Raw genomic sequence first — 27,959 nt, 5'->3', positions numbered from 1 at the left:
GACAGGAGGAGTACTTCCCATCTACTCTGTAATCAAAAGCGCGTTCATGTATTTGCTCCAAACAGCCAATAAGCGCGTGGCCTGAAGTCTCGTGCACGAGTCTGGGTTGCGACCGGAAGTGATCTAATTCCCGTTCCAAGAGGCCCGAAAGAATCGGGGGATTTCTATGGTAATTAATGACAATTGTCTGATGTTTCATCTCATTTGTATGCTTCTGATGGTGTATATTTTAATTATTATTTATTGTGGCGTGTAATTAGCTTTTTTACTAGCAAGTTCGTGTTTATTTCCTTAAAGAAATTGAGAGAACAAGATGGTGTGCTAGTTTAGCGCATTAGCTCCTCTAGTTGTCCTTTTCTTATTTAACTAACTTTAAATTAAATTATATTTTTTTCATATTCAGTTATGAATCGTGTAACATTATAGACCCAAAACAAATATGTACAGGAATGAAATGAGCCAAATCTACTGGGTTTAAGAAAAAAACATCACAGCAGGTTTTGACGTGACGTCATTAAATGAGTCTCATTGTGTTGTGAACGAGTTTCTCATCGAAGGAGAGATGAGCTATCATCACGATTTAATGTTTTACAGTCTATCGGTTTGTTAATGAGGTACATTTAATAGAATTTAAGAGACTTGTGGGAATGTGAGAAGTGATATGCACCGCCCTGCTAAAACTTTTGAATATGTGCATAACTTTTTTTAATCTTTGAAAAAAAAAAATGTATTTGTCATTTGAAGAAATTTACCCTCACTGTGTTCATACACATTCCATAACACTCCAAATTATAGGGTAGAGTGTGTGTGTATATTTGCAATGTAGATGCATACACTGTTAATCCCCTGAGGTAAATGTCAAGTAGAGCTTTATTGTCATTCTGCTACATGTGTGGACATTATAGTGGAACAAATGTTGTGTCTCGCGACATCATACTAGTTAAACATAAATATAAACATACAACAATAGAAGTATAACAAAAACAAACAATTATAACCTATACAACAGTTAACCATCTGACTATACATATACTATAAATAGGTGTCTAAACACACATAATCTGAGACTGTACAAGAACTTTACATAAATACTGTACATGAAATTGTGCAAAAGAGATATTTTGGAGGAAGCAGGACATAGTGCAAGATGATTTGTAAACATATGTGATTATCATATTGAGTCTTTGTAGCAGGGAGTGTTTATAAAAAGTGTCTAATGTACATAAAGAGAAAAGAGTGTGTTTCTATATATATATATATATATATATATATATATATACTTATGTAGTATATATTTTATGAAAGTCCTGCATTTTCATACTTTTCTTACCTGATTTTCAGGAAGAGATGTCAGGAGAAAGTGTGGTGAGCTCGGCTGTGCCGGCAGCTACAACACGGACCACCTCCTTCAAGGGGTCCAGTCCCAGTTCCAAATATGTGAAGCTGAATGTCGGGGGAGCGCTGTACTACACCACCATGCAGACCCTGACCAAGCAGGACACCATGCTGAAGGCCATGTTCAGTGGCCGTATGGAGGTCCTTACTGATAGTGAAGGTAGATGTACTGTAATAGCTACTGCAGAAGAGTTCATGTAATATTATGAACCATATCAATACGAATGTGTGCTTCTGCGGTGTCCAAGTCACACTTTTCACCTCTGATCTTTCTCCAGGCTGGATTCTGATTGACAGGTGCGGGAAGCACTTTGGGACCATCCTGAACTACCTGAGAGACGGAGTCGTCCCGTTACCTGAGAGCCGGAGGGAGACGGAGGAGTTACTGGCAGAGGCAAAGTATTACCTGGTGCAGGGCCTGGTGGATGAGTGTCAGGCGGCATTACAGGTGCAGTACCGGCTACAACACACTTAAATGGATGGTTTGTGCTAAAATGAAAATTCTCTCATCATTTTAGTTTCAAACCCATTTTTGGTCATCTTCAAAATGCAAATGAAATTGTTTTTATGAAACCTGAGAGATTTATGTTGCTCCATTTATTAGAGGTATAACAATGCAACAATCAAATGATGATTCAGTGTGTCGATGCAATGCGTAAAAATATATAGAATCAAAATACAGACTTTGTCTATCTATCTATCTATCTATCTATCTATCTATCTGACTTTTATAAAAATATATAATTGTCATAGAGCAGTCAACTTTGATCAACATTTATTATAATTGTTTTTTTTATATTTATTTTTCTGTTTTTCCGTAACCAGAGTACCTCATTTTGTTGTGCATGTCCTAATGGGGATACTACATGTGCACATTTTAGAGTGAACGCTGTAAGACTTTTTTGACTGTCGTCAAAGCGTGTCTCATTGCACAACTTTTTAAAAAATTATTATTTATATTTATATTATTATTTTGTATTATTTTTCTATATATTATTTAAACAAAACGAAAGTCTATTTTTTTTTTTTTTTTTTTATTGTTGTGGATGTCCTGGATACAGGATTTGCAATTTTCAGAGAGTTCAGTTAAATGTTCGTGTTTGCATTTGTGAGTTAATGAAAATATTAATGGTTGTGTAAAATAGGTATGTGTGTGTGTGTGTGTATATATATATATATATATATATATATATATATATGCCTAAATATTATAGCGTAGTATCAGAAGACTTGGATATACTTGGAATATTTCAGAAGACTAAGATCACCCAATTATTTTAGAACTTTTTGAAGCAGAAAATATTTGGTGTAAATGACCAAGAGAAATTTTCATTAAAAATATCTTAATTTGTGTTCTTAAGGAGAACGAAAGTCTTATGAGTTTGGAAAGACATGAGGGGAGTAAATTATAACAGAATTCAATTTTTGGCTATCCCTTTAAGTAAGCATATATGTTATAATATTAAATAATTTTTTTATTTTGACTTACATTCTACATTTCTGGTTTACAAATGTTTTCAGAACAAAGATGCGTATGAACCATTCTGTAAAGTTCCACTGGTGACTTCATCTAAGGAGGAACAGAGGCTCATTGCTACTGCTAATAAGGTACAAATGCTTTATCATGTCAATCTTAAAGGAATAATATTCGCTTTCATCGAGAACAGACCCTTCATTTGCCTTTCTGTGTATTTGCAGCCTACAGTCAAACTGCTGTACAATAGGAGCAACAATAAATATTCATATACAAGGTAAAGTGTTTAATTTCTTATGAGGTTTAGGTTGTTGAGAAGCTTACTGTTGAGCTTTTACAGATTGCTCTTTCTGTTTGTAGCAACTCTGACGATAACATGTTGAAGAACATTGAGCTGTTTGACAAGCTGTCTCTGAGGTTCAATGGCCGAGTGCTTTTCATCAAAGATGTGATTGGTGATGAGATTTGTTGCTGGTCCTTTTACGGCCAGGGCAGGAAGATTGCAGAGGTGTGCTGCACATCAATAGTCTACGCCACTGAGAAGAAGCAGACAAAGGTAAAGGGGCTATCTGTCCGTCACATGATTAAAATCAAACTTTTTATACAGTCTAGCATGTTTTCGAAACATGAAATCTCGTCACTTCTGGGTTTAAAAGTTTTAATTCACAGGAAGTCACAGCATTAAATGTTGCATACCTTATTATATTGTTTTCAATACAAAACATTCTTGAAACAAGCAGTTGGCAACAAAATTTGGTTTTCTGACAAATTAAGTGACTTTATGATTAAATCAAGACGTCTTTAAATTATAAGTAAATTATCTTGATTTACGAACCTTACGACAACATTGGCACTGTAAAATGATAACTGAGGAAAAACAAGTTTGTGTGGAAATTAAATGAAAAAGTATTGAATATCTGTTGGAGGTTGTGTATTCAAATTTTGATGTATTGAAACATAACTCATCATTGTGAGAGCATATTGCTGTATTGTTCTGTTTAATTTATTCTTTAGATTTTTTTTACTTTGTTTTAAAGTCTCAAATTTACCTAACAATCTAAAAGATAAATTTGTCCTTGATGCTTCTGATAGGTTTATATGACTCCCTTTTTTTTATTCCCTCCATCACAGGTTGAGTTCCCAGAGGCTCGCATCTATGAAGAGACCCTCAACATCTTGCTCTATGAGTCTCAAGATGGCCGCGGGCCTGACAATGCACTGCTGGAGGCCACAGGGGGCGCTGCAGGGCGTTCCCACCACATCGACGAGGACGAAGAGAGGGAGCGCATTGAAAGAGTGCGGAGGATCCACATCAAGCGACCTGATGACCGCACTCACCACCACCAGTGACCCTGCAGTTTCTCCTCTTTTCAGTGCCTTAACAACTACCAGCGCTTTGGTTACGCCCCTCTGTTTGCACACGGACACGTCAGTTAAGTTTATCCCGACTCCACTTCCTTAGAGAGACAAAGGGATACTCACAGAATCGCTAGTATTGATAATGTTACATGAATGTGGCATGTAGGGCAGTGCAGCATTGACCTCAAACGTCAATTGTGCATTTTTGAGGACCTCACTAAAAAGATACTATGATGGTGTAAATGTGAGCAGATGGTTAGTTTTACTGCATTCATGACATTCTCTGAACATGTTGCCCTATTTGTTAATCATAAAGCAAATTCCAATGAATATATCAAGTCGATCAGCTAAACTGTCATTTACTTGTAGGTTTGCAGCAAATGGATATTTTCCAAATTGTCTGCCATAGTATTTTTGTATTTGACATTATTTACCATATTTTTTCTGTTCGAGTGAAGACTGTAGGGTTCCTGGTGCCTTATAGATGAATTCTGTTCTTTTTTTGTTTTTTGTTTTTTTTTGTTGTGTATTGTGTGATAGACGTTGGATTTTTGTGGCTTTTGAGTTTAGTTCATCCCTCTTTTCTTGTTTTTGTTTGCTTTGTCGCTTTGAACTGAAGTGTTAGAGCCAGGATTTCACAGTGCTGATAGTGTGTCTTACTGATTCAGGAAGTTTAACCGATCTTGAAAATGTCGGTGTGGTTTGACAGTCAAGTGATCAGTGAATTCAGTGAAGGAGGATATTATTATTGCCTTATGAGAAGAATTCAATCCTTAATCCCCATATTTTTACACTCACACTTTTCAAGAGTGTCATACAAATTCTTAATCTGTCAATTTTCACTTTATTATGCGTGCGCAAAAACATGTCACTTGAGGATTGTATGTATGTGCTGGATTTTTTGACAGGTCTGTATGAGTTTGGCCAGTAGAGGGCAGTGTAGTGTTATGGTGTTTTCACTCATGTACATGAGGCGGCACTTTTTAAAAGCAGTAATTGTCAAGTTTTCAATCCCCTTTTAGCTACAATCAGTAAAATAGATTATGCTATTAAATACCTTTCTGCTGTGCTGTATTCAATTCCATCAAGTTAATTATGCTTCTGGGTTTTGTAAGTGATCTCATTCAAGCAAAGAAACTGAGATGTAGTCAGAAGCGTTCGGATGTATATCTGTAATTGGGAAATGGACACCAAGTATGAGTGTGTAATCAGAGACCAGACCACGTCAAAGAAGCTCCAGGAAGTACGAGAGTATGGTTTCTCCTCCTGCTGCAGCGTCACAGATGGTTTATGATTATTAGTTTTATTAAAGGTATATTTAAAAAAACAAACAAAAAAAAACTATAAAATCTATAATACTGTAGAGAAGTTTGTACAGACGTGCACATGAATAAAAATGTTTTACATACAAATTATTTATACACACGTTATCACAAATAAAGGTTTCTACAAATTTTGTAGATCAAACTGCACATTTTCTTTGTATTTTATTTCTGTGGTTTGTATGCATAGGTATAAAACAATGTTATAAATATGGCTCAACAACAAAGCATGTACATGACCAAATAAAACATTCAGTTTACAAGAAATGTCAAGAACTGTAACTTGAACGGCAGCATTTATCAAAAAACTAAATTTTCCATTTGTACACAGAGTGCTGCTTTGAATCTCCATATGCTGAGCTGTTAGTGTGTGTCACAGTTTAGGGGATGGAGAAAGATATCTTCTTCCATAAGGGTTTCCCTCATGAAATATACACAGACTTGGTCACCTCCTTTAGATCATCGAGACTTGACCCGTGGAGCTACCTTTGATAATGAAAGTGTCTAAGTACTGGAGCAATAATTTTAAATTAAGCTGAAATACGTAAATAATCACTTACCACCATCAGATGACCATTTTTGCCTTTATAAATCATAGGTTCTTGACCAGTGCTGAAATCCACACCGCCCTCCTTGCCTGCCTGGATCTCAAACTTGATGCTGTGAGAAGATCAAATGTTAACACGCTGCGTGCAAATGAACATTACAGGGTGGAAAATAAGTGATGTTGGCCTTTTTACCTTCCCTGAACAACTTTGATGTTATTCTGCTTGTTTGTAATCATAGCCAGTTTGGTCAAAACTTCAAACAGGTGGTCACACTGAAGTACCAAGTCCCCCTTAGATACAGTAAATGACGTTAGTACTTGCAAATATATGGATTTGTGTATCATGAAAGTCTAAAGTTTACATGAGCGTGAAGCCTGGTTTGCTCACCTTCTGTTTTAGATCATTCAAAGCAACATGGAGGATCATGACAGAGTCACCCAGATTACTGACAGAAGCACCTGTGTGCACAAGATAGATTCACTGTGGACTTGGTTCGCTCTGCTTTGCAAATAAATGTTACAATAAACATCATTCAAAAGTTTGGGGTCAGTAAGATTTAAAAAAAAAAAAAAAAAAAAATCAATAGTTCTATTTAGCAAGGATAGATTAAATTCATCTTAAGTGGCAATAGACATTTTATAATGCTACAAAAGATTTCTATGAGAATCAGAGAAAATGGAGAAATGTATATACAACTCGAATTCCGGAAATGTTGGGAGGTTTTTTTTTATTTCAATAAAATGAAAACTAAAAGACTTTCAAATCACATGAGCCAATCTTTTATTCACAATAGAACATAGATAACATAACAAATGCTTAAACTGAGAAATTTTTACAATTTTATGCACAAAATGAGCTCATTTCAAATTTGATGCCTGCTACAGGTCTCAAAATAGTTGGGACGGGGGCATGTTTACCATGGTGTAGCATCTCCTCTTCTTTTCAAAACAGTTTGAAGACGTCTGGGCATCGAGGTTATGAGTTTCTGGAGTTTTGGTGTTGGAATTTGGTCCCATTCTTGCCTGATATAGGTTTCCAGCTGCTGAAGAGTTCGTGGTCGTCTTTGACATATTTTTCTTTTAATGATGCGCCAAATGTTCTCTATAGATGAAAGATCTGGACTCTAGGCAGGCCAACTCAGCACCCGGACTCTTCTACTATGAAGCCATGCTGTTGTAATAGCTGCAGTATGTGGTTTTGCATTGTCCTACTGAAATACACGTTGTCTGGAGGGGAGCATATGTTACTCTAAAACCTTTATATTATAACTTTCAGTATTCATAGTGCCTTCCAAAACATGCAAGCTGCCCATACCGTATGCACTTCTGCACCCCCATACCATCAGAGATGCTGGCTTTTGAACTGAACGCTGATAACACGCTGGAAGGTCTCCCTCCTCTTTAGCCCAGAGGACACTTTTCCACTTTGAAACAGTCCATTTTAAATGAGCCTTGGCCCACAGGACATGATGGCGCTTCTGGACCATGTTCACATAAGGCTTCCTTTTTGCATGATGGAGCTTTAGTTGGCATCTGCAGATGGCACAGCGGATTGTGTTTACCGACAGCGGTTTCTGGAAGTATTCCTGGGCCCATTTAGTAATGTAAATGACAGAATCATGACGATGAGTGATGCAGTGTCGTCTCAGGGCCCAAAGACCACGGGCATCCAACAAAGGTCTTCGGCCTTGTCCCTTATGCACAGAGATTTCTCCAGTTTCTCTGAATCTTTTGATGATGTTATGCACTGTAGATGATGAGATTTGCAAAGCCTTTGCAATTTGACGTTGAGGAACGTTGTTTTTAAAGTATTCCACAATCTTTTTATGCACTCTTTCACAGATTGGAGAGTCTCTGCCCATCTTTACTTCTGAGAGACTCTGCCTCTCTAAGACATCCCTTTTATAGCTAATCATGTTACAGAACTGATGTCAATTAACTTAATTAGTTGCTAGATGTTCTCCCAGCTGAATCTTTTCAAAATGTCTTGCTTTCAGCCCTTTGTTGCACCCCGTGCCAACTTTTTTGAGACCTATAGCAGGCATCAAATTTGAAATGAGCTCATTTAGTGGATAAGTGTAAAATTTCTCAGTTTAAACATTTGTTATGTTATGTATGTTCTATTGTGAATAAAATATTGGCTCAAGTGATTTGAAAGTCTTTTAGTTTTCATTTTATTCAAATTTAAAAAAACGTCCCAACATTTCCAGAATTCGGGTTGTAGTTATAGTTGTTTATATAGTTATTTTAAAATGTAATAGTTTCTCTGTATTTTTTATATTTTTGATGAGCATGAAGAGAGTTTTATCAAAAACATTAAAAATCTTACTGACCCCAGAATGTTCTCAATAGGGAAAAGTTGTTGTTCTCAATAGAACAAAATTGTACTTTTAGGGGTACAACATGCCCTCAAAAGTACACCTTTGTATCTTATCTACCTCTAATGGGTGCATATTGGTACCTCAGGAGTACATTGTAGGCCCTTAAGGTACTAATATGCACCATTTAGGGGTAAATATGGTACAAAGTTGTACCTTTGAGGAGACCACCCTGGTGAGAAGGAATGCTACAGGGGAATAATTAAAAGGAGACATCTTTAAGAGTGCTGTAATGTACTTTTATTTAATTGAGTGACTACACATATCTATCTACCCTTGGAAACCCACCTTTTAGAGAAACATAGTCCACTCTCTGCTTGATCTTAGCCTCTTCTACCAAATATACAGCAGCCTGAGTGAGAATAAGTTTCCTTGGTCTGGGTTTAAATCCATTTCTGTCATACTTCACCACAGGAACGCTGTACTGCAGCGAGAGAAAGTGTGTTTAGGTGACATATGTAGAAAAACGTTCTTATTCTATTCTGTATGAGTGACAATTGGGCTTCATACATTAGAAAGATTCTGATTTACCTTGATACGTTCTTGTCGTATAGTCTGAAGGACCCTCATATCGATGTCTTGTTCATCTAGTAAATGAAAGAAAGTAAATACAAAGACATACAAAAGTATCTGTGCAAAACTAATTGTTGTTTATGTAAACTACTGACTGATTCTAGTATCCACAAAAGGAACAGCAACGCTCGAAGGGTAGCTGTCCTTCTTTCCCTTAAAGATGGCACTGGTTACTACTTTTTGTTGCAGCTGTGAAAAGACATTTTCGCCATTATTAGCCAAAATTTAAACATGGTGAAATTAGCTGAAACTCTATTTTAAAGACTCAAAAGCCTGTGACAACAGTGATAGTGACCTGTGCTTTTTTCTGTGGCGTAATTCCCCGCACATACTTCCTCACCATCATTCGCGTGTTCAGCTGTCGCAGAATCTCTGAGGTCTACAATCACAACATCCCAGTTTAAAATAATACTACACATGAACGTTTGAATACAGTGGCCTCAAAAATTATTCAGACAATTATCTCTTGAAATTGAAGATTAGGTCAAATGGCAATAATTGTGATGCAACTTTTAATGCAATGGATTTCATAGTTTTAAGTGTGGCTGAAGTGATTGGAATAGTTCACCCAAAAATGAAAATTCTGTCCTTCCAGACCTTCATTCATCTTCGTTCTATTTTTGTTTTGTTTGCGCACAAAAAGTATTCTTGTTGCTTCATAAAATGGTTGAACCACTGATGTCACATGGACTATTTTAACAATGTCTTTACTACCTTTTTGGGCCTTCAACGTGTCAGTTGTGTTGCAGGAACAGAAAGCTCTTGGACAATTCACTTAACTCATTTTTTTTAATTATCATTTACTTAAAAATTTTAAGGCAACGGGTTATTCTCTATGTATCTGTTTCATGATTTTAGTAACAGAGAATTTCTGAATACCTCTGTCATGACTGGGGGAGGTGTCAGCCATGTGGTCTTGTCCAGGACAGTCTTTGGTAAGTTGTCTTTCAGTCTATTTAGGTAGCTCTGTCGAACGAAGGCCAGGTATTCGGAGTTGTCAGTAGTTTTTGCCTCTCGACGTGTGATGTAACCCTTAATAAACCTGCAAGGATAAAAATTATTTCATTATGGGAATGCCATCTCATCCCTTAAAGCAATAGTTCACCCCAACTCATAAATGATGACAGAATTTTCATTTTGGGGTGAACTATCCCCTTAAGCGAAAGGGCATACACCTGGTCAATAAAATGTGTTGATATTTAAAAAAAAAAAAAAACGAATAATTTATTAACTAATATTACTGTTTAATGATTTTGACAGCCCAGGCTCTGCGATCTCTCTCTTTGCGTGCCTGCACTCCTCTCCAGCACGTCTCAATTTTTGTAGCTAAATGTTGGCAAAAAAAAGGCTGAATCACAGAAAAATGCATAGAGCGCATATACTGTATGTATGCTATATTAAATATACTTTATGTTGCAATGAAGTGTCATAATATTCTGTAATATACTATAAATAACAGTTAAACTATTAAATCAATAAATACTGTTACTCACCAGCTTCTTTCTGTTTTCGAAACTCTCCTTTGGCTCTGTAACCTTTGTATTTGGCCTGTAATTTTGTAGCTGTAAAAGCAACATTAACAAATGCTTATAATAAAAGAGAGGGGGATTAAAAGTTTCTTTTGAATTCTCTGTTGCTTACCCAATTCATGTTTGCAGATTTCAAAGGCATCTTCTGTGGCAAAAAGTGTCCTGGCATATCGTATGAATATCTTTGTCCTTTGAATATGACAGAATATGAAGGGTAGTTCAGGTTTGTGTGATGAGAAAACAGAAGCAAATTTTTCAGTATTAAATGGTAAAGGTATTGTAAAAGCCTGAAAGCGCTCACCTGCCCATTTTATACTCATCAGGCTGGTAGCCTAGATGTTGCACGAGTTTTTCCACCCCCTCTGCAGGTACACCTCTCCAGTGGGGCCAAGTGGCAGGACAAAGAGCTTTGTACCTTAGGAATGTTGCATTATATGAGTATTTTAAGTCTATTAAGTGTAAAAGTCAAACAGCTTTCATATTTGAGTATGTGATGGTATTAAACGGCTACTGTACCTCTGTAGAAAAAACTCATATCTACGTCGATAAGCAAATCCAGCTCGTCTGACCCTCAGGTGCTCCATTAACCCAAGATATTTCACCTGGTGCCTGACCAGAACTTCATCGAACTTGCCTGTGAGAGGACAAACAGAGTAAAGAACATCATTATACTTTACCAGAAATAACAAATTCAATGTACACACAAGTTCTTAGCATTCACAAACACAAGTTTCTCACCTGACTGTTTATTGTCATTGGACTTGAGGCAGCGCACATACCACGCTTCCTTAGCTGTCAGAATCTCCGTCAGCCGCAGAAGACTGTTCTTAAACTGAGTAGCCACCTACAGATTTCACAATTCAGATTGAAGGAGATTATGTCCATTATTTAGATATGATATTAATTAATATATGAATTAATATTTCATTTGTTTGTTTCAGTTGTCTTGATTCAAAATAGTAGGCTACTGTACTCATACAGTACAGCAATTTATAGAAATGCTATGACTTATAAATACTGTGTGTATTGGAAGTAATTCCTTGATCACATACTAAATGTGACCCTGGACTTAAAATCTTAAGTCGCTGAGGTATATTTGTAGCAATAGCCAAAAATACACTGTATGGGTCAAAATTATAGATTTTTTCCATGCCAAAAATCATAGGTATATTAAGTAAAGATCATATTCCATGAAGATATTTTGTAAATTTATTACTGTAAATTTATCAAAACGTCATTTTTGATTAGTAATATGCATTGCTAAGAACTTCATTTGGACAGCTTTAAAGGCGATTTTCTGAATATTTAGATTTTTTTGCACCCTCAGATTCCAGATTTTCAAATAGTTGTATCTCAGCCAAATATTGTCCGATCCTAAAAACCATACATCAATGGAAAGCTTATTTATTCAGCTTTCAGATGATGTATAAATATCAATTTTGTAAATTTGACACTTAAGACTGGTTTTGTGGTCCAGGGTCACAAATTAGCAGAATCAAATCTGTGACTGAGTTTCCTATTTCTTTATTTTAAGGCTTTCAAAACGATTAATCACATCCAAAATAAAAGTTTGTGTTTACACACTGTAAAAAAAAAAAAAAGTTGAGCGAACTTAAAAAAAATTGTTTTACCAGCTTCAGCAGATTTTTTTGAGTTTGCTCAACTTATTTTTGTGGGAGATTCTCAAATTTTTGTTGTATAAACAAAACGACAAGTTGAGAAAACTCAAAAATCTGCTGAAGCTGGTTGTCTTAAAATTTTTAATAATATATGCGTGTATTTATATGTATATATAAATACATGTATATTTAAGAAGAATATGTAATATATATTTATATATAATATAAATCATGTATGAATAGGACATATGGTACCAGCAATACAATGTGTGCAACTTCCAGTTCATCTTTAAAAAAATTAACCATCCTTACTAGATTTTGAAAACAATTTAGTGTACAGTAATTGAGTATATTTCAGTATTTTTCACACAGCAAGTGGACTCACTGTCTCAGGTCTTCTCCTGCTGTCTCCCTCAGTGGCTGGAAAGCACTCCTGTATTATAGGGTTCTTTGACAGGCGCACCACCTGTTGGTTACACACAAACAAATGCACATATAAGGAAACACACATGCATGCACACACACACACTTACTGCCATTAATCTCGTAGGGCCAATAATAAGAGAATGCAAATAATATGAGCCATTTTCCTTTCATCCACCCTGACCAGCATTATCCTTTATTCTACACCCTGTGCACTTACATCTTTGATGTTCTTGTACAACAGATCATTGTTTTTGTCAATGAACCCTGTTGAAAAGAATAGATCATAAAAAATAAAAGGTTGTGAAAGCCGGAAAACATGTTTCCGAGGTTTACTAACTTCTGAAATGTGTTTTTGTGCGTCTTCTCTTACCCACAACGCAGTAGGTCACCTCCCCTGCATAATGAAGAAGACGAAAATCGCCTCTCTCCAGAGACTTGCGGGTCTTCTTATCAGCCAGTTTATGCCTTCAGTTCATAGAACAGTAAAGGAAATTGCTCTCATTAAACCAAATTACAATCACTAAAAATGTCTGAATGTAGTGCAGAAGTCTTCATCCTTTTTATTCTATATCCAAGTTTCAGGTGGATAGAGAAATATAGCAGGGACTCCATGTTAAACACTGCATAAAACTGAGCTATGCTTAAATTGCACATCCGTTAAAATAATAAATTGTGTTTGTATATTTATTATCTGTACTAATAATAAATATAATAATAAATGCAATACAATAAGTACAATAAATTTGTACTTAATTTCATTGTTTTCATGTATTTTGCAAGTTTTATGGGAGTCCTACAACCTTGACATCGCTAGTGCTACGGTCTACCTACTAAGTACAATAACATGGAGGTCATTGGCAATCGCTCAGTAATTCAGGAACTTAATTTGTATTTGACCTGGATAAAGAGTGAGTAACACAACATCACAATCTCTCCATCTCTCACACTGCTGTGCACTTTCATCAGGGCGTCAGTCAATGTGAGACAATAAGGCCAAACCAGGGGGTGCATGCTTCAGTTTCAAATACGACAAAGTCTGGCTGATTCTTCCCCATCAGAGGCTTGTAGTAAAGAATCAAACTGCTGATAGTTTATTGAATTAATTAAAACATACTTAAAGCAGAGGAACCCCTGTTTAGTGCCTCTTAGGTAATGATCCAACATAAACTCACGTTACAAAGTGGGGATGATTTCCCATTTTTTCTTCAAGCTTTTCAAGAAAAGTGAGATCTGTGGCATCACCCGGCCTCATACACTCCTCATCCTGAAATACCAAAATTTCTCTAATGCAAATTACATGCTCCAGCAAATGCTCCAACAAGCAATCTTTTATTTCAAAAAGTGTCAGAGAAGTAAATTATATCTATCAAGATAGTGTACTTATTATTCCATACCAACACAGAGATTATTCCTCTGTGCTTCTCTTCCACCAGATCACAGATGATTTTATTGTTGAAGAACTGCACTGGCTCCCACTAAAACAGTGACAGAAAATGACCCTTATTCCCTTATTCAAGCTCAGTATATCATTCTATAATAATGTTTGGATGATGAATGATCGATTTGTTTTAACTCACCTCAATTCCTTCTGCCTCATATTCCTCCTGTTCAGACTTCAGAGTCAACTGAATGAAGAGCTGCTGTAGCTTCTCATTGCAGTAGTTAATGCAAAACTGCTCAAAACTAAGCAAAAAATTAATAAGATCGTGCACACAAATGATCTATCTACAATATATTGCCAAAAGTATTGGCACCCCCTTCTAATGAACAAGTTTGACTACTTTAGTAATTTCCATAAGTACAAATCTTAATGTTTAAGCATATAATGATATTCTAGGGAATTGCGTGCTTCTAATTTTATTGCAGCAGTTTGGACAGGACCCTTTTCTATTCTGACATGACAATGCCTCTGTGTATAAGCCAAGGTTCAAAAAGAAATGATTGATTTAGTCAGTGTGGAAGAACTTGACTGGTCCGCAGAAAGCCAAGTCCTGATCCCAGCTGAACAGTCCAATAACTTGTACGTATATTATATGGACAAAAGTATTGGGACACCCCCTTCTTTAGAAAAGAAAAAGGCACTTCCAAAACTGGCCAAAGATGGAAACATAATTCATGTATTTAAAAATTGTATTTCCATCTCTGTTGCAACATGACTGCACCCATATGACTAAAATAACTACCCATACTGTACTAAAATAACTGTACCCTGTCACACCAGAAGTGTTCAGCTGGGATCAGGACTTGGCTTTCTGCAGACCAGTCAAGTTCTTCCACACTGACTCAATCAATCATTTCTTTCTGAACCTTGGCTTATACACAGAGGCATTGTCATGTCAGAATAGAAAAGGGTCCTGTCCAAACTGCTGCAATAAAATTAGAAGCACGCAATTCCCTAGAATATCATTATATGCTTAAACATTAAGATTTATACTCATGGAAATTGCTAATGTAGACAAACCTGTTCATTTGAAGGGGGTGTCCCAATACTTTTGGCAATATTGTCTATCTATCTATAGGTCTATCTGTTTGTCTGTCCCATTTATTTCCAAACACATACCTGTTAACAGAGAAAACCTCAAATCCATAGATGTCTAACAATCCAATGACTGTCTTCCTCGAAGAATCCTAAGAGGAAAAAAGGCAAGTCATTTTGGTTTCCATGATAGTTCCTTTAAATCTGTCTGGTAGAATTTAGTAAAAAACAGCAATATTTCCATCTCTAAAATGGAACAAACCACATCCAGTGACTTTCAAATGAATTATACCAGGAGATTTGCAATGCAACCAAACATTGGCCTCAAATGGTAATTATTTGAATTTGACTTTTTTTCCTGTTGTCCTCTTACTTTATTCTCCAGAGATTCATTGATCCTGTTGACTAGCCATGTGAAGGCACGGCCATAGATGGCTTTCGCCAGGGCATCTCTGGCATAAATAGCATGATCAACAGTAAATGGACTCAGAACCTGGAGGCCAGAAAGACAGCTGTCACCTGCTTCAAGATTAATTTTGGATAAAAAGACAGTACATCACCACATTACAAAATTATTTTACCTCCTCTGATTTGGCTTCAATCTTCCTGAATGTCAGAGCTTCTTGAAGGACCTGTACATGGATCCCCAACAGCTAAAAATAAACACAAAGGAGTGATGTTACTCAGATATCACTTAAGAGTATGTCATTGTAAACTAGTATTTAACATAATTTAAAAAATGTATATAATAAATAAACTGACCTTGGATACCCAGCGCAAGGCTGCATTAGAGTTTAGAATAGCATAACCTTTGGTGTCTCCATCAAAGTGCACGTTCCCCAGATGGAGCACACTAGCTATAATCCCAAAGAGGTGCTGAGATATTAAAGATAAAATGTATCTGTTTATGATCAAAGTACTTGCAGATCAGAACATTTATACACAAAAATTGTACTTTTCCTTACCTCAATGTCACTAGCATCAAAGTCAATGACCGATAATGCGTTTTTAACAGTTTTCCAGTCATTCTTGTCATTAATGGAGCTCACATTCAAACATTCTCCCTATTAAGACAAAAAAAAAAAATGAAAAAGAAAAACGCTGGAGAGTCTGATTCTACATAGATTTCACTTCTTATTTTGGGGTGTCGCTTTATACTGGTATTGGCGACAATTGTGATATTTAAACAATGAAATATCGTTATTGTGTTAATTAGGGGGTGTCGCAATATACCGGATATTTAAATAATGAATAGTACACATATGCATAGTATGACTCATAATAATCCAGAGCCATTATTATATATATATATAAAGTATATATAAAGTATATATAAAGTATATATAAAGTATATATAAAGTATATATAAAAGCGTCTGCTAAATGACTATATATATATATATAATTATCGTGATTTTTGTGGCCACAACAATCGTGTAGTGAAAAATCTGATATCATGACAACCCTTTTTTTTGCACATCAGATTTAAAATTAGAAATCATACCTGCACTAAATAACTATAATGTTTAGTGTCCTTCTCCAAGCCCAGGTGCCTCAGTAGGTCTTCCTCTCCTCCCTCCACCAGCTGGTAGAAAATATGAAAGTTTCTCTCACCATGGTTTTGGTGAACCACTCTAGACTTTTCCAGCAGATAGCTGAGGATGTGGCCACCAACAGCATCTCCCTACGCATTAAAACAAGCGTGAATCTTTTTTAAACATGCGATATTATTTAATGGGATGAAAGTAGTAAGGTATTTGTCGATACCTGACAATCAAACTGGATGTCCATATACTTCCCAAAACGGCTGGAGTTGTCATTTTTCATTGTTTTTGCATTTCCAAAGGCCTAAAAGCACATGCAATGAATGTAAAGCATACATAGCGAATGGTCAGACACATTCTGAGAATATTATTGTTGGACTGACCTCTAGTACAGGGTTGGACATGAGCATGCGGTCTCTCACAGTGTCCAGTAAGGTGGAACTAGGGCAGCTGACCGCATAGTACTGCAAGATCTTCTTGGAGGCCTCAGTTTTACCTGCTCCACTCTCCCCAGATATCAAAATAAAGTTGTTGTTGGCTTCTGATAGCATGGTGTGGTAGACATTATCTGCTAATGCATATCTGAGAAGGACAAAAAATGTTTTTTTTTTTTTTTTTTCAATTTTATTTACAAATGTCTAAGTTACTGGTTTGGCAATGAAGGTAAGTTAAACACTTACATATGAGGAGGCAGCTCAAAGAAGTTCACTCCCATGTAAAGGTCCATTTGTTTCTTGGTGTAGATGTCCAATTCTTTGTATGGGTTTACAGATATCAGTAGAGTACCTATGTAAGTCTGAGAGTATGGAGATGTTGAGATGACATGAACTTAATCACAATGTAAAAAGCAAAGTAACCTTTGTTTTTGATGTCTGACTCACATATATCAAATCCTCTGTGAAACGCTTCTTCAGATTGTCCAGGAAGGCTGTCTCACTGTTGTGGGCATCAAGAAGCACAAAGTCCTGGATGCCAACTCGGTCTCTGGCAATCAGGGCTCCTTCCAAGTCCAACTGACCCAGTTTAACCTTTCCTTTCTGCCAATCAGACAAGCACAACACTGACCATGACCCAATTTGTTTACACTGACCAGGTCTATAGGATTGTGTCATTTTGCAGCCATAGAGTTCAGAAGCTTAGCTTTTAAAGCAGCAAAACAGGCCTGAATATCAATTTCTGTCAAATAATCAGTGACTCATTTCCAAAGAAATATTGGCTATTGGATGAAGAAATGGCAGGGTTAATAGTTGCTCCATTTCTTCAGCAATAAAAATCAGCAGTAAAACTGAGCCACCTAGTGACTCTTCAACTTTTCATTAATATATTTTCTTTCATTAATTGATTTGTTGAGACTGAGACTGAAAATCGGGGTCTAAGGTCTCTGATTGAGTCACAATCATCCAACCGCATAATCCCCTGCTGATGTTTAACTAAGTACTTTATAATGCTGCTCTCTATTGTAGAGGCTTTTGTAATGAGATATCATCTGCAATGAGTAGACCACGTTCCTCTCCCTATGACTGACAGCTTTGCTTTCGCTAAGAAACCTGTTTAAATAGCATGTTGTGATTGGATTTATTCCACCGACCATATCAGATAGCATTCAGCACACCTTAAATACAGGCGGCCATATCTTCCAACTTGGCTCTGGGAGATACTTTCGAAAGCCAAGAGTGCTTGTTTTCACTCCACTGAAATATTTCCTGAGATATAGGTTTAATCAAAGCCAACATCAATAGTAAAGCGGGTTTAATCAATGCCAATATCTAGCAGTGTGTGAATAAATGTCAATTTAAAAAAAAAAAAAAAACTTAAGTCTATAATGTTAATACATCGAAGTCTTTGGTTTCTTAAGCTTTTAAGCAACTCAGGAAGGGGTTTAGCCAAAAATTGAGCAATTGAACTATTGTCTGCAAAACCACAATCCTCAACTGATCAGAATTTGCTCTAGTTACTTCCTTAGTTCAGTGTCTGTCATTGCGTATTAATAAAGAGAACAGAGAAGTGCATTTCTCAATATGTGAAAGAAACTTTTGAGGCCCGCATTACTCCATTCCTTAAAAATGCATATTTTTACATGCTAGATATTTTTAGGATTGCCAGTGGTCCTTACTTTTCTTCAGAAGTTGCTGTAATTTGTCGTCTTCACATTTTTGTTTTTTTTTTCTTTTAGAACACAGGATATTTGATTTTCATATAGCGAATTAGAAGAAGAAACAGAAAAGGAAAAAAAAAACAAACAAAAAAAAAAAAACCTAAGTCTAATCTAACGACTAGAAGCCCCCAAAATCTCCTCCACCCCCCCTTTCACCCCCATAAACCTCATTAGCTCTGAAAGAGGCCAGTTTTTTTGTCCTGTAAATTCCAAAGACGATGGACAATGAAGAAGCTTTTAAAATGCAGTCTACATTCCATTACACATATTCTCTCTGCATATCCTTTCAAAATTTATTCATTAGAAAACATTTAATGTCACACCGAATTTCACACTGGGCAGTCCCAGGACAATAGATGAGATTTGGCCTATTTGGGCTGGTGCGGGCTGGTTGGATGTAGAGGGGGAGAGGGCAAAGGAGCAGAAGAGGGAGAGAGAAAGAGGGAGATATGAAGGAGGGACAGAGGGAGTGAGGGAGGGAGGGAGGGAGGGAGGGGTTGCTTATATTTGTCTGATCTGAGAGCTTCTGAAATGAGGCCTTCTTGAGACAACAGGACAGACTAAATTGTGCTGTAACGGTCTGTGTCCCGCTGCTCGCTGAGACACTCATTTAGCATGCCCTTGGGGCACACAATGGAGGCTTGTTCTGAAGAGCACAGTTATATGAACACCGTAATCAAGGGTGCTGTGTTCGGGAGGGGGACGTGTTTCTTGGATGGGAGATTTTCGTCCACCTGTCCGCCAATAAAATTTTCATCCCACCGCATGCAAGTCGTGAATCACCACCCACCACCTCACATCAACTTCACGCTTCCCACTATTTCATGTCCTTGCCGCCAACCCCAAAACATGCCCCTCCCCCTCTCGCCCTGCTTTAAGCCAAAGGGGCAGGTGAACAATATCATTGAAGATCCCCCATTTGAGATGTCAGAACCAATCTCAATCTCGGCGTTATTGTGGAGACTCCCCCTCTCTAGTTTCTGTCCCCACATGGGAACAAGCTGAACTCAATGTCACATGAGGAACAATGGACAGAGGGGATGCTAATGTTTATAGTGTGACACTTTCAGTGTGATAAGACGCATGGACATCGGCACAGGAAAAGCTTGTTCCTCTTCTCCAATGAGAGACTCAAACTGAAGGCAAAGATGTTACTCTCATAGGTCTGAGGAACCTGTATGGTTCACATATACAGTCAGAAGTTTGGACACACTCATTCAAAAAAAACTTTAAAAAAACCCCACAAATAAAAGTATGGAAAAATGTTAAAGTAATCAAAACTTGTATTTTTTTCTCTTTACCTAGATTCCAGATTAGTCAACTGCACGAGGTGAATCTTGGGATGCTAAATTACTTAAAAGAGTTCCCATGCAAAAATAAATAAATGGATATTAAATTATATTTAATTTCAGGATTTCATAGATATTTGCCAGCCAATTTCTAAACCAAGTAAACACTGTAAGCACTCACACCTTAGACAAAACTATTATGGTCAACCACATTTTAATAATTGCATAGCCTGCAAGAAATGTAAAAACTGAGCCCCAAAGTCAAGAGATCAGTTTCTTCAGTCAAGAGGTCAATAATTGGGAGATTTAGTCTTTCTCTTCTAAAGAGAATAGACACAAATCATTTAAGTCACAAGGCTGGTCACCCTCATGTCACATCAGGTGCATCAGTTTCCCTCTTTTTAGAATAAAAGCTATTGTCTTTTAATTAAGAGATGGTCCTTCAGCCTGGTCTAAAATGTCAGTCGCGGCTGAGTTGAGATGACCTCCACCAAATCAGAGAGGGAGGGAAGGAGAGGAAGAGAGAGAAAGATACGGCAAAGACATCCTACTCCTCAGAAGGCCTGGCCAAGAATAGGAAAGATTAGACATAATGGGCAATAGCACTCTCCTGAAGTGAACGGTGAGGTCTAGTTACATCTCTCTTTCTCAGAGTAAAGGAACCTGAAGTTTTGACAGGTTTACAGCTTGTGATTAATCAGCTGGGTGACATTTTGGATATTGCACTACACCAAAACTTTCACCACCATCTGTGACGGAAAAAAAGCAAACAGGAAGCAGAAACTGAAAAGAGCATGTTAATGATCACTTTGAATGCTGAAAGTATTGCTTCTTTTGATCTTTCTTTTGATATTTGCTTTTCATCATCGCTATTATTTCTATGCCATTGTATTCTTTGCTGCAGAACATTGCTGGCTGATTGTAAAAATAATAGCAGTTACAACTTATGTTCAGTAAAATATAAATGTTCATTCAAATATCTCTAGATACGTGCAAACAGATCATACCTGCATCTTTGGTCAGCTGCTGATCAAAATATGGGAACTGCTCACATCCAGACCAACGCTGTCGTAAATAGACCTTTCACCGTCCAGCTAGAGCCAAGCAAATCCTACCATCCCAACATCTGCCATGGAACACCTCAAAAGTCCACTGTGAACGTAAAAAAAAAAAAAAGATTTTAAAATTTCTCCAAAAACTCATCAAAAGTTCATTCCAATTTTTCTAACACGGCTTGCGAGCAGTTCAAACTAAGGTGGCTCAAACGCGGAGAGGATGCCTATCTATTATTGCTGTGCTCTTCGCAATAATGACCCATGTTCTGGTTGCAAGACCTGGGTATTTAATGATTCATGGCCCAGGCAGGAGGGGGTTCAGAGAACCAGAGATCTTATTCAGTGCTTACCTAGGTGTCTACCACTGCGCTGGGTGTAACACAACGATACAGAAACTCAATCCGTGGATATCAACCCTTCCCCCAGTCCTCTACCTCTGCTACGGTAAAACCAAACATTACAACAGAGCGGCTCCTGTTTCTGATCTTTGATTAGGGAAATAGATTAATGGCTAATTAACCACTGCACATTCAATCAGTGAGTTTGAGAGAGGCGCTCAATAAAGTTGTCATCGGGGCAGACAGCATGCACTCCTCCATGCTCTTGGCCACTTGAAGCCAGCTGGCTCAGGACTCAACCAGCATATGTTAGCCATTCAATCACAGCTTGTCCTGAAATTTAGCAGGGCCTATGAACGATCACTACATGTGGTTCTTGGATGGACTAGACTGGAAGAGCCCAACCTTATTTTCCCTTTGTCTTTGTTATCTGACTCATGCTTGAGACGACTGACTGGTGTCTCTTTTCGCTCCGCTAATGACCCAAATAATCCAGCAGAAAAGATTGAGTTTCCTACAGCACTTGCCTTGAATCTCAAGTGTGTGAGATATACTGTGTCAAGCTTGACAAGCATGTGATGTTCAGTGTCACTCTTGCTAATTTCAACAAGGTGACATGTGAGGCCAGTTTCCACTGGAGTGCACTTGAACTTTCTTGTCAGCTTTTATTATCTATTATGAGCAGGTTATGAACTTGACCCTTACTAAATGAATAATCACTGTTCAATACAGATAAGCTCAATCGTTAGCAACTTATCCCACATTTCATGAACAAACGAATGAATGAATAAATAAATTTAGACAGAAGTTACAGTGATGCACTTACAATGGAAGTGAATGGGTCTAATCTGTAAGAATTTAATTTGATAAAAATGCTTACAATAATTATTCTGTCGAAACTTTATTTGATTTGTAAAGCGGTTTAAATAATTGTTTTAGGGTTTATGGCATTCTGCTGTCATGGCAATATAATTGTAAAATTGGATATAACTTTACACAGAAATTATGGTAACACTTTACAATAAGGTTCATTAGTTAACATTAGTGAAGAACATTAGTAAACATGAACTAAGAATGAACAATACTTCTACAGCATTTATTAATCTCAGTTAATGTTAATTTCAGCATTTACTAATGCATTATTAAGATCACAATTTGTGTTTGTTAACATTAGTTAATGCACTGTGACCTAACATGAATAAACAATGAACAACTGTATTTGTTTAGATTAATAAATAGTGTAATAAATGCATTGTTCATTGTTTGCTCATGTTAGTTAATACATTAACTAATGTTAACAAATGACACCTTATTGTAAAGTGTTACCGAAATTATATATGAAATTCACACTAAAACCATGCTAATGTTTATGTCTATATTGAAACAGTGAGTATATTAACAATAATGCATCAGCCCCGTTTACTGTGCCTCAATGTAAACCAGATTTATACACTTTTAAAGAAAAAGAGGGACAAGTGGAGATGAACTTTTCTGGTAATAAATAATTATGTCACAAATGCTGTTGACTGAGTTTAAAGGGATAGAGATAATGAAAATTCTAAAATGACGCCCACATGTCATTCCAAACCTGAATGACTGACTTCCTTTCCTTCTGTGGAACATAAAATGCGACCCTGGACCACAAATCCAGTCTTAAGCAGCATGGGTATATTTGTAGCAATAGCCAAAAATACTTTGTATGGGTCAAAATTATCGAGAATTATCAAAGATATTTTGAAAATTTCATATATTAAAACTTAATTTTTGATTAGTAATATGCATTGCTAAGAACTTCATTCGGACAACTTTAAAGGCGATTTTCTCAATATTTCAATTTTTTTGCTCCCTCAGATTCCAGATTTTCAAATAGTTGTATCTCGGCCAAATATTGTCCGATCCTAACAAACCATACATCAATGGAAAGATTATTTATTCAAAATTTATTTATTAAATTTAAAAATTTACCCTTATGACTGGTTTTGTGGTCCAGGGTCACAAATAAGATATTGTGCGAAATGTCTCGGTAATTTTTTGTAGAGTGGAAATTTATGGTCACCAAAATTGTTTGGTGACCAACATTTTTCAAAATATCTTCTTTTGTGTTCCACAGAAGGGTGAACTATACATTTACATTGAGAACAGAATACTTGTTCAAAATAATTGTTTGCTCTCATCAAATGGCCTTATAGTTCTGTATCTATTGCAAACAACAAGTCAAAGATAGGACTACACACACCCATCTATCCACAGTCATATTAAAAGTTGTCCCATTCACAACCTCTGTTGTCAAGGCTACCTTCGCTCCTTACACCACAGGCCCGTTCTGCTACCCTCCCCTCCTTCCTAGTAATGCTTGTCCAGCCTTAACAGGCTTTGTGCTGCCCACTGGGCCCTGATGCAGCACGAGACCCGGCAAATCCTATTATACAGGAGTCACAGCACTTGATTTTCCCATTAGAGATTCCAAGCGGAGAATAAGGGTGTATTATAACACCGGCTTTGCCGCGTTCCCACCGAAAATCCCACCTCGCTCTCTCGTTTTCATGGGCTCTTTTCTTAGTATTAGCTATGTTTCATCGGTTCTTTTACTGTGGGATTCTTGATGAGCAGTAAGAGCTAGAAAAAAAAACAATAAATAGAAAAGCTTAGCATTCTCCATTACAGTAGTTATCATATTCTTTAGTTTTATTCATTGGATTAATTTTCATTTGCTTTGTGGGTAATTAATGAATATACAATTAAAGCTTCCAGACTTACTTATGAAAATTTGATTTGTAGTGGCTTTTCAATTTAAAGATACTTTCCATGTGCCATGGGGAGCATTCCTTGACTACTTTTTCACACAGGTTACCCAAGGCATCTTCAAACAAATCAACCAAAAGACAACCGTTTTGACATAAGCCAAGTGGGACGACACAAGTCGTTTTTGGAGGTGTTGAATGAATAGCAGGGAGAAGAAAACTTTCATTCACTCTCCCTGTCAGAGATTAAATCAGCCATGACCTGCTGATATGACCAAAGGTCAAGACTAGTGTCAAGAGGTGACCTGATTGGTGACCCCCAAGACGTGGTGTTTGAACTGGATCTTTGAGGGTCAGAAAAGAAATAGAAGAATAGGAGGTGACCACTAACACAAGGGAGCTCAGTCAATTGATTTGAGAGTTACAAATGTTTTCTATGTAGGGCTATTGCATTTTTGCTAGTCAGTGATGTTGCCATACAGATTAAGTTGTATTAATGTTATGAATTAGGTTGTAAAGCTTAATCACGTGTTTAACACAAGCAAATGTATTGAATTTTGCAACATTACCTAAAGTGTTTTAAAGTCTTTCCTCACCTCCTCTTATTCAGGTAGTTTAGCCATATAAAGCCTACTGTATCATATTTGATATGCAAATTTCTAAGGTCCCTGAAAAATTGTTACAACCTACTACATGCCATGTGTCATTTGATTAACGGTTTATACATTTTTTTTGCAGGTAAAATACCTTTTAGTATAACTGTAATGTCGACCTTCAGGTCGTGGTACATTTACATGTGTCTTTCTGCGGTGAAATCTTTAGTGATTTTTCAAATGAACACTTACTTTACTGAAGAAAATTAAGTTTACTTAATTATCCATATCATTTTCAGAAAAATAGCACCAAAATGTGGGTATCAAATGTCTGTGATATCAGGCCTTTGAGGAACATCTCTTAATCACCATTATATTGATAAAACTAAAAACTGCAGAGTTAAGCATTTATACACAATAAAAAAAAATGATTTTAACGGTAAAAAACCTGTGAAAATGCTACAGTAAAACCTGTTAAATGGTTAACGGTACGTTCCCCTAATATATACGGTGAAAAACTGTAATAGACATTTCAGACAATTTTATGGTGAAATACCGTTTTTGGCAGTGAAAAAGAATGAACAGAGGAAAAAAAATTTACAGGGAAAAAATGTAAATTGATGTTCCCAGAATTCCCTGCATTGCATTTCAAATTTTGTTTGAATTTAATGTTTTTTCTTTTAAAAAAACAGTTTCTTCTTAGTTTTTTTTCTTATCAGTTATGTTTATTAGGGTTGTATGTTACATCTAATGTTGTTAAATTAATGTTGCATATTTCAGTTTAATGGGTCTCACCATGATGGTGTTTGGTGCTTGTGTGAATGACACTGTGCACCTTCTATACATGTTATTATTTAAAAGTTGCTTGTGATGGGCTTTGGTTCATCATGTGACTCTCATCACCTTCTGCATTTGGTGGTTATCAGTGTATTTCAAAGGTACAAAACAGATTTCAGTACTTCAATAGGTTGGTATATTAACATTATATCAGTTAATGAAATTACGGTATTTAACTGTAAATTTAAGTTAAAACCGTAAAACCTAAAATGTTGCTACCGTATTTTTTATGGTAGAATTCCGGCAACCACAGCTGCCGTTTTTTTACCGTAAATCTTACGGAATTTTGTTTTTTACAGTGTATATCATCTTATTAATACATATGCATTTTATGCAAGTAGTCTGCTATACAGGTATGAAAATTTCATTGATTTCCATTTCATTCTGAGAGTTTTAAAAAATGTCACCCTTATGAGCACTAGCGTATCAAAAAGCATATAACATTTAATGCATCAAATATCAAACTCTCCTAAAAACACAGTTTTTATATTAGATTTTTTTTATAAAAACCCTTCCATTTGGGAGAAAAAAATCTGACTATTATTTCATATGTCAGGCTTTAAAGGGTTAAAGGGACAGTTCACCCAAAAATAAAACTTCTGTCATCACTCATGTCATTCAAAACCTAAGTTAACTTCCTTCTTATGTGGAACACTAAAGATGATGTTTTGAAAAATGTGTGAGGTTTTTTCCTCTCTCTCTCTCTCTCTCTCTCTATACAATGAAAGTCAATAAGAAATGATAATGTTGTTTAGGAATGAAAGTCATTTTTGTGTGTTCCATTTAAGAAAAACTTGTATTCCTTGTTGTCTTGTTTTCCTTTTTGGGTGCAAAACCTGTTGCTAACATTTTTCAGATGCTTTCTTCTTACACGACAACCATAATTGTCTCAGCAGACCATGTGGTCATTAAACCTTCTTTAAGGTTTCCTAATGAACCCTCTGACCCATCAAAGTCAGATCTTGAGACAATTAGGCTTACTCTGCTGTGGTCCCGTGTTGCCCTGGGTTCAGTCTCGGAGACCGCAGGCCTAAAAAGGTCAGGTTTCATTAGTCTAAGAAACAGAAAGAAGCAAGTGAGAGGTGAGAACAGACAAAGAATGACCTCACTCTACAAGTGATTGAGTTAAAACAAAACAGCAAAAAAGTTAAAACAAAACAATCAAAACCGCTCGATCTGAAGTGTAAAACAGTGTTGTGACTTCTGTTTGCCAATTGTATAGCCATATTTGTCAAAAGACAATCCTAAAATTGGTGAAAAACTTCAGGTAAATGCAAGATGACAGTTTTTGTCAACAATATAAAGAGGAAATTTCCTAAACCTGAAGAGCTTAGAGAGTTCCACAAAAGTAAATAAATTTGTATTATATAAAGTCATAAGTCAAGCTGCATGTATGTAGCACAGGCTATAGTTGTTAAAAAGCAGAAAATCTAGTTTAAGCAATAATGACAATCTAACTGATTTCAGTCACTAAATCAGCTTTGCTTCTTAAAATAAACACACATAAAAACTACATAAAATAGAAGTGCATAAAATAATAACTCTCAAAACTGGCCTTTCTTGTCTAATAACAAAGAGACAAAATACCATTAGGCCTAACTAAACAGCTTGACTAGTAACAAAACACTAACAAAAAAAAAAAAAAAAAAAGTAGGCTATTCATTTCAGTAAAATAAATGTGTGATGCATCCTCCTGTTTAATCTAAAATTATTTTGCACGACAAGTTAATCCAAATTAATCCAACTGGCATGTTTTATATAGTAGGCTGTGTTTACATCATCTTTGCCTCAACATTACAAACTGCAAATAGCGCGTGCAGTGCAGTGGCTGAGCCTGAAAGAAGCACAGCACCCTCGGGCTTTAGGACCCAGCGCGCTTCTGAAGGAGCGTCTTTTTGTCCGTTGCAAGTGCTCATTGATTGAGACCATTGTGACTTCGCGATTTACCATCTGTAGTGTCCCATGTGGTTCAAGTCAATTAACGTCACCGGCCGGATCACTCCCCACAGGATTTGAAACCTGTAATTCAAAAAGTTTCCTTAAGTTATGTTTAAAGGCAAATAGAAAAATGATCAAATTGTGAATATCTGTGGCATTTCTGGAAGTGACTGGGTTCCACTACGCAAATATTAAACGTTAATCTTACATTTATTAATTACAATAGCAATACCTGTAGTTATAAGCAGCAGTATGGAATAATTAGTTGGCCATATGTGCACATAGTTCATTTGTAGATAAAGTGTCCAAATTTATGACAGTAAACGGATTTAAAACACACTTTGTGTGCCGTCAATATCATTATCTGCTGCC

At 36.5% G+C, this 27,959-nt stretch overlaps 2 protein-coding genes across 5 annotated transcripts; one reads left to right on the top strand and one right to left on the bottom strand.

Annotated features, from left to right (window-relative positions):
- Nucleotides 1-19: 19 nt before the first annotated feature.
- Nucleotides 20-5,700, top strand: kctd10 (potassium channel tetramerization domain containing 10). The gene is made up of 7 exons (XM_058776986.1): nt 20-169; nt 1,342-1,555; nt 1,674-1,843; nt 2,917-3,003; nt 3,094-3,146; nt 3,230-3,425; nt 4,001-5,700. Exons 1-7 carry the CDS (start codon nt 167-169, stop codon nt 4,217-4,219), a joined length of 942 nt encoding a protein of 313 aa, XP_058632969.1. The 5' UTR covers nt 20-166; the 3' UTR covers nt 4,220-5,700.
- A 145-nt stretch (nt 5,701-5,845) lies between these two features.
- On the bottom strand, nt 5,846-27,954 carry myo1ha (myosin IHa). 4 transcript variants are annotated; one of them, XM_058776981.1, is made up of 34 exons: nt 27,820-27,954; nt 27,597-27,668; nt 21,093-21,237; nt 17,523-17,678; nt 17,322-17,437; nt 17,025-17,223; nt 16,865-16,945; nt 16,602-16,781; nt 16,064-16,162; nt 15,861-15,974; nt 15,680-15,751; nt 15,472-15,591; nt 15,183-15,250; nt 14,200-14,305; nt 14,017-14,097; nt 13,795-13,886; nt 12,993-13,087; nt 12,840-12,886; nt 12,582-12,662; nt 11,316-11,421; nt 11,094-11,211; nt 10,879-10,992; nt 10,690-10,766; nt 10,542-10,610; nt 10,290-10,374; nt 9,928-10,090; nt 9,344-9,427; nt 9,144-9,237; nt 9,007-9,062; nt 8,764-8,899; nt 6,486-6,556; nt 6,291-6,388; nt 6,111-6,210; nt 5,846-6,032 (listed from the first exon to the last, which is right to left on the bottom strand). In XM_058776981.1, exons 3-34 carry the CDS (start codon nt 21,096-21,098, stop codon nt 5,973-5,975), a joined length of 3,144 nt encoding a protein of 1,047 aa, XP_058632964.1. In that variant the 5' UTR covers nt 21,099-21,237; nt 27,597-27,668; nt 27,820-27,954; the 3' UTR covers nt 5,846-5,972. The 4 variants fall into 4 exon arrangements, 3 of the variants coding, with proteins under 3 accessions (XP_058632964.1, XP_058632963.1, XP_058632966.1); XM_058776980.1 differs by lacking the exons at nt 21,093-21,237; nt 27,597-27,668; nt 27,820-27,954 and having other exon boundaries at nt 5,846-6,036; nt 17,523-17,753; XR_009271461.1 differs by lacking the exons at nt 5,846-6,032; nt 6,111-6,210; nt 6,291-6,388 and having other exon boundaries at nt 6,507-6,556; nt 8,764-8,894.
- Between the last annotated feature and the right edge of the window lie 5 nt (nt 27,955-27,959).

This window comes from Onychostoma macrolepis, chromosome 05, assembly GCF_012432095.1.
Source record: "Onychostoma macrolepis isolate SWU-2019 chromosome 05, ASM1243209v1, whole genome shotgun sequence".
Lineage (NCBI taxonomy): Eukaryota > Metazoa > Chordata > Actinopteri > Cypriniformes > Cyprinidae > Onychostoma > Onychostoma macrolepis.
This window is presented reverse-complemented; position numbering and strand designations above follow the sequence as displayed.

Excerpts from the sequence above, each read along its gene's own strand:
- kctd10 (XM_058776986.1), top strand. Across the intron at positions 1,556-1,673 it reads GGTCCTTACTGATAGTGAAG|GCTGGATTCTGATTGACAGG; the intron begins GTAGATGTACTG and ends ATCTTTCTCCAG. Across the intron at positions 1,844-2,916 it reads AGTGTCAGGCGGCATTACAG|AACAAAGATGCGTATGAACC; the intron begins GTGCAGTACCGG and ends AAATGTTTTCAG.
- myo1ha (XM_058776980.1), bottom strand. The coding sequence starts at position 17,753 with ATGACACAATCCTATAGACCTGGTCAGTGTAAACAAATTGGGTCATGG. Across the intron at positions 14,306-15,182 it reads GAGGTTTTCTCTGTTAACAG|TTTTGAGCAGTTTTGCATTA; the intron begins GTATGTGTTTGG and ends TTTTTTGCTTAG. Across the intron at positions 10,375-10,541 it reads TCGAAAACAGAAAGAAGCTG|CTACAAAAATTGAGACGTGC; the intron begins GTGAGTAACAGT and ends GCCAACATTTAG.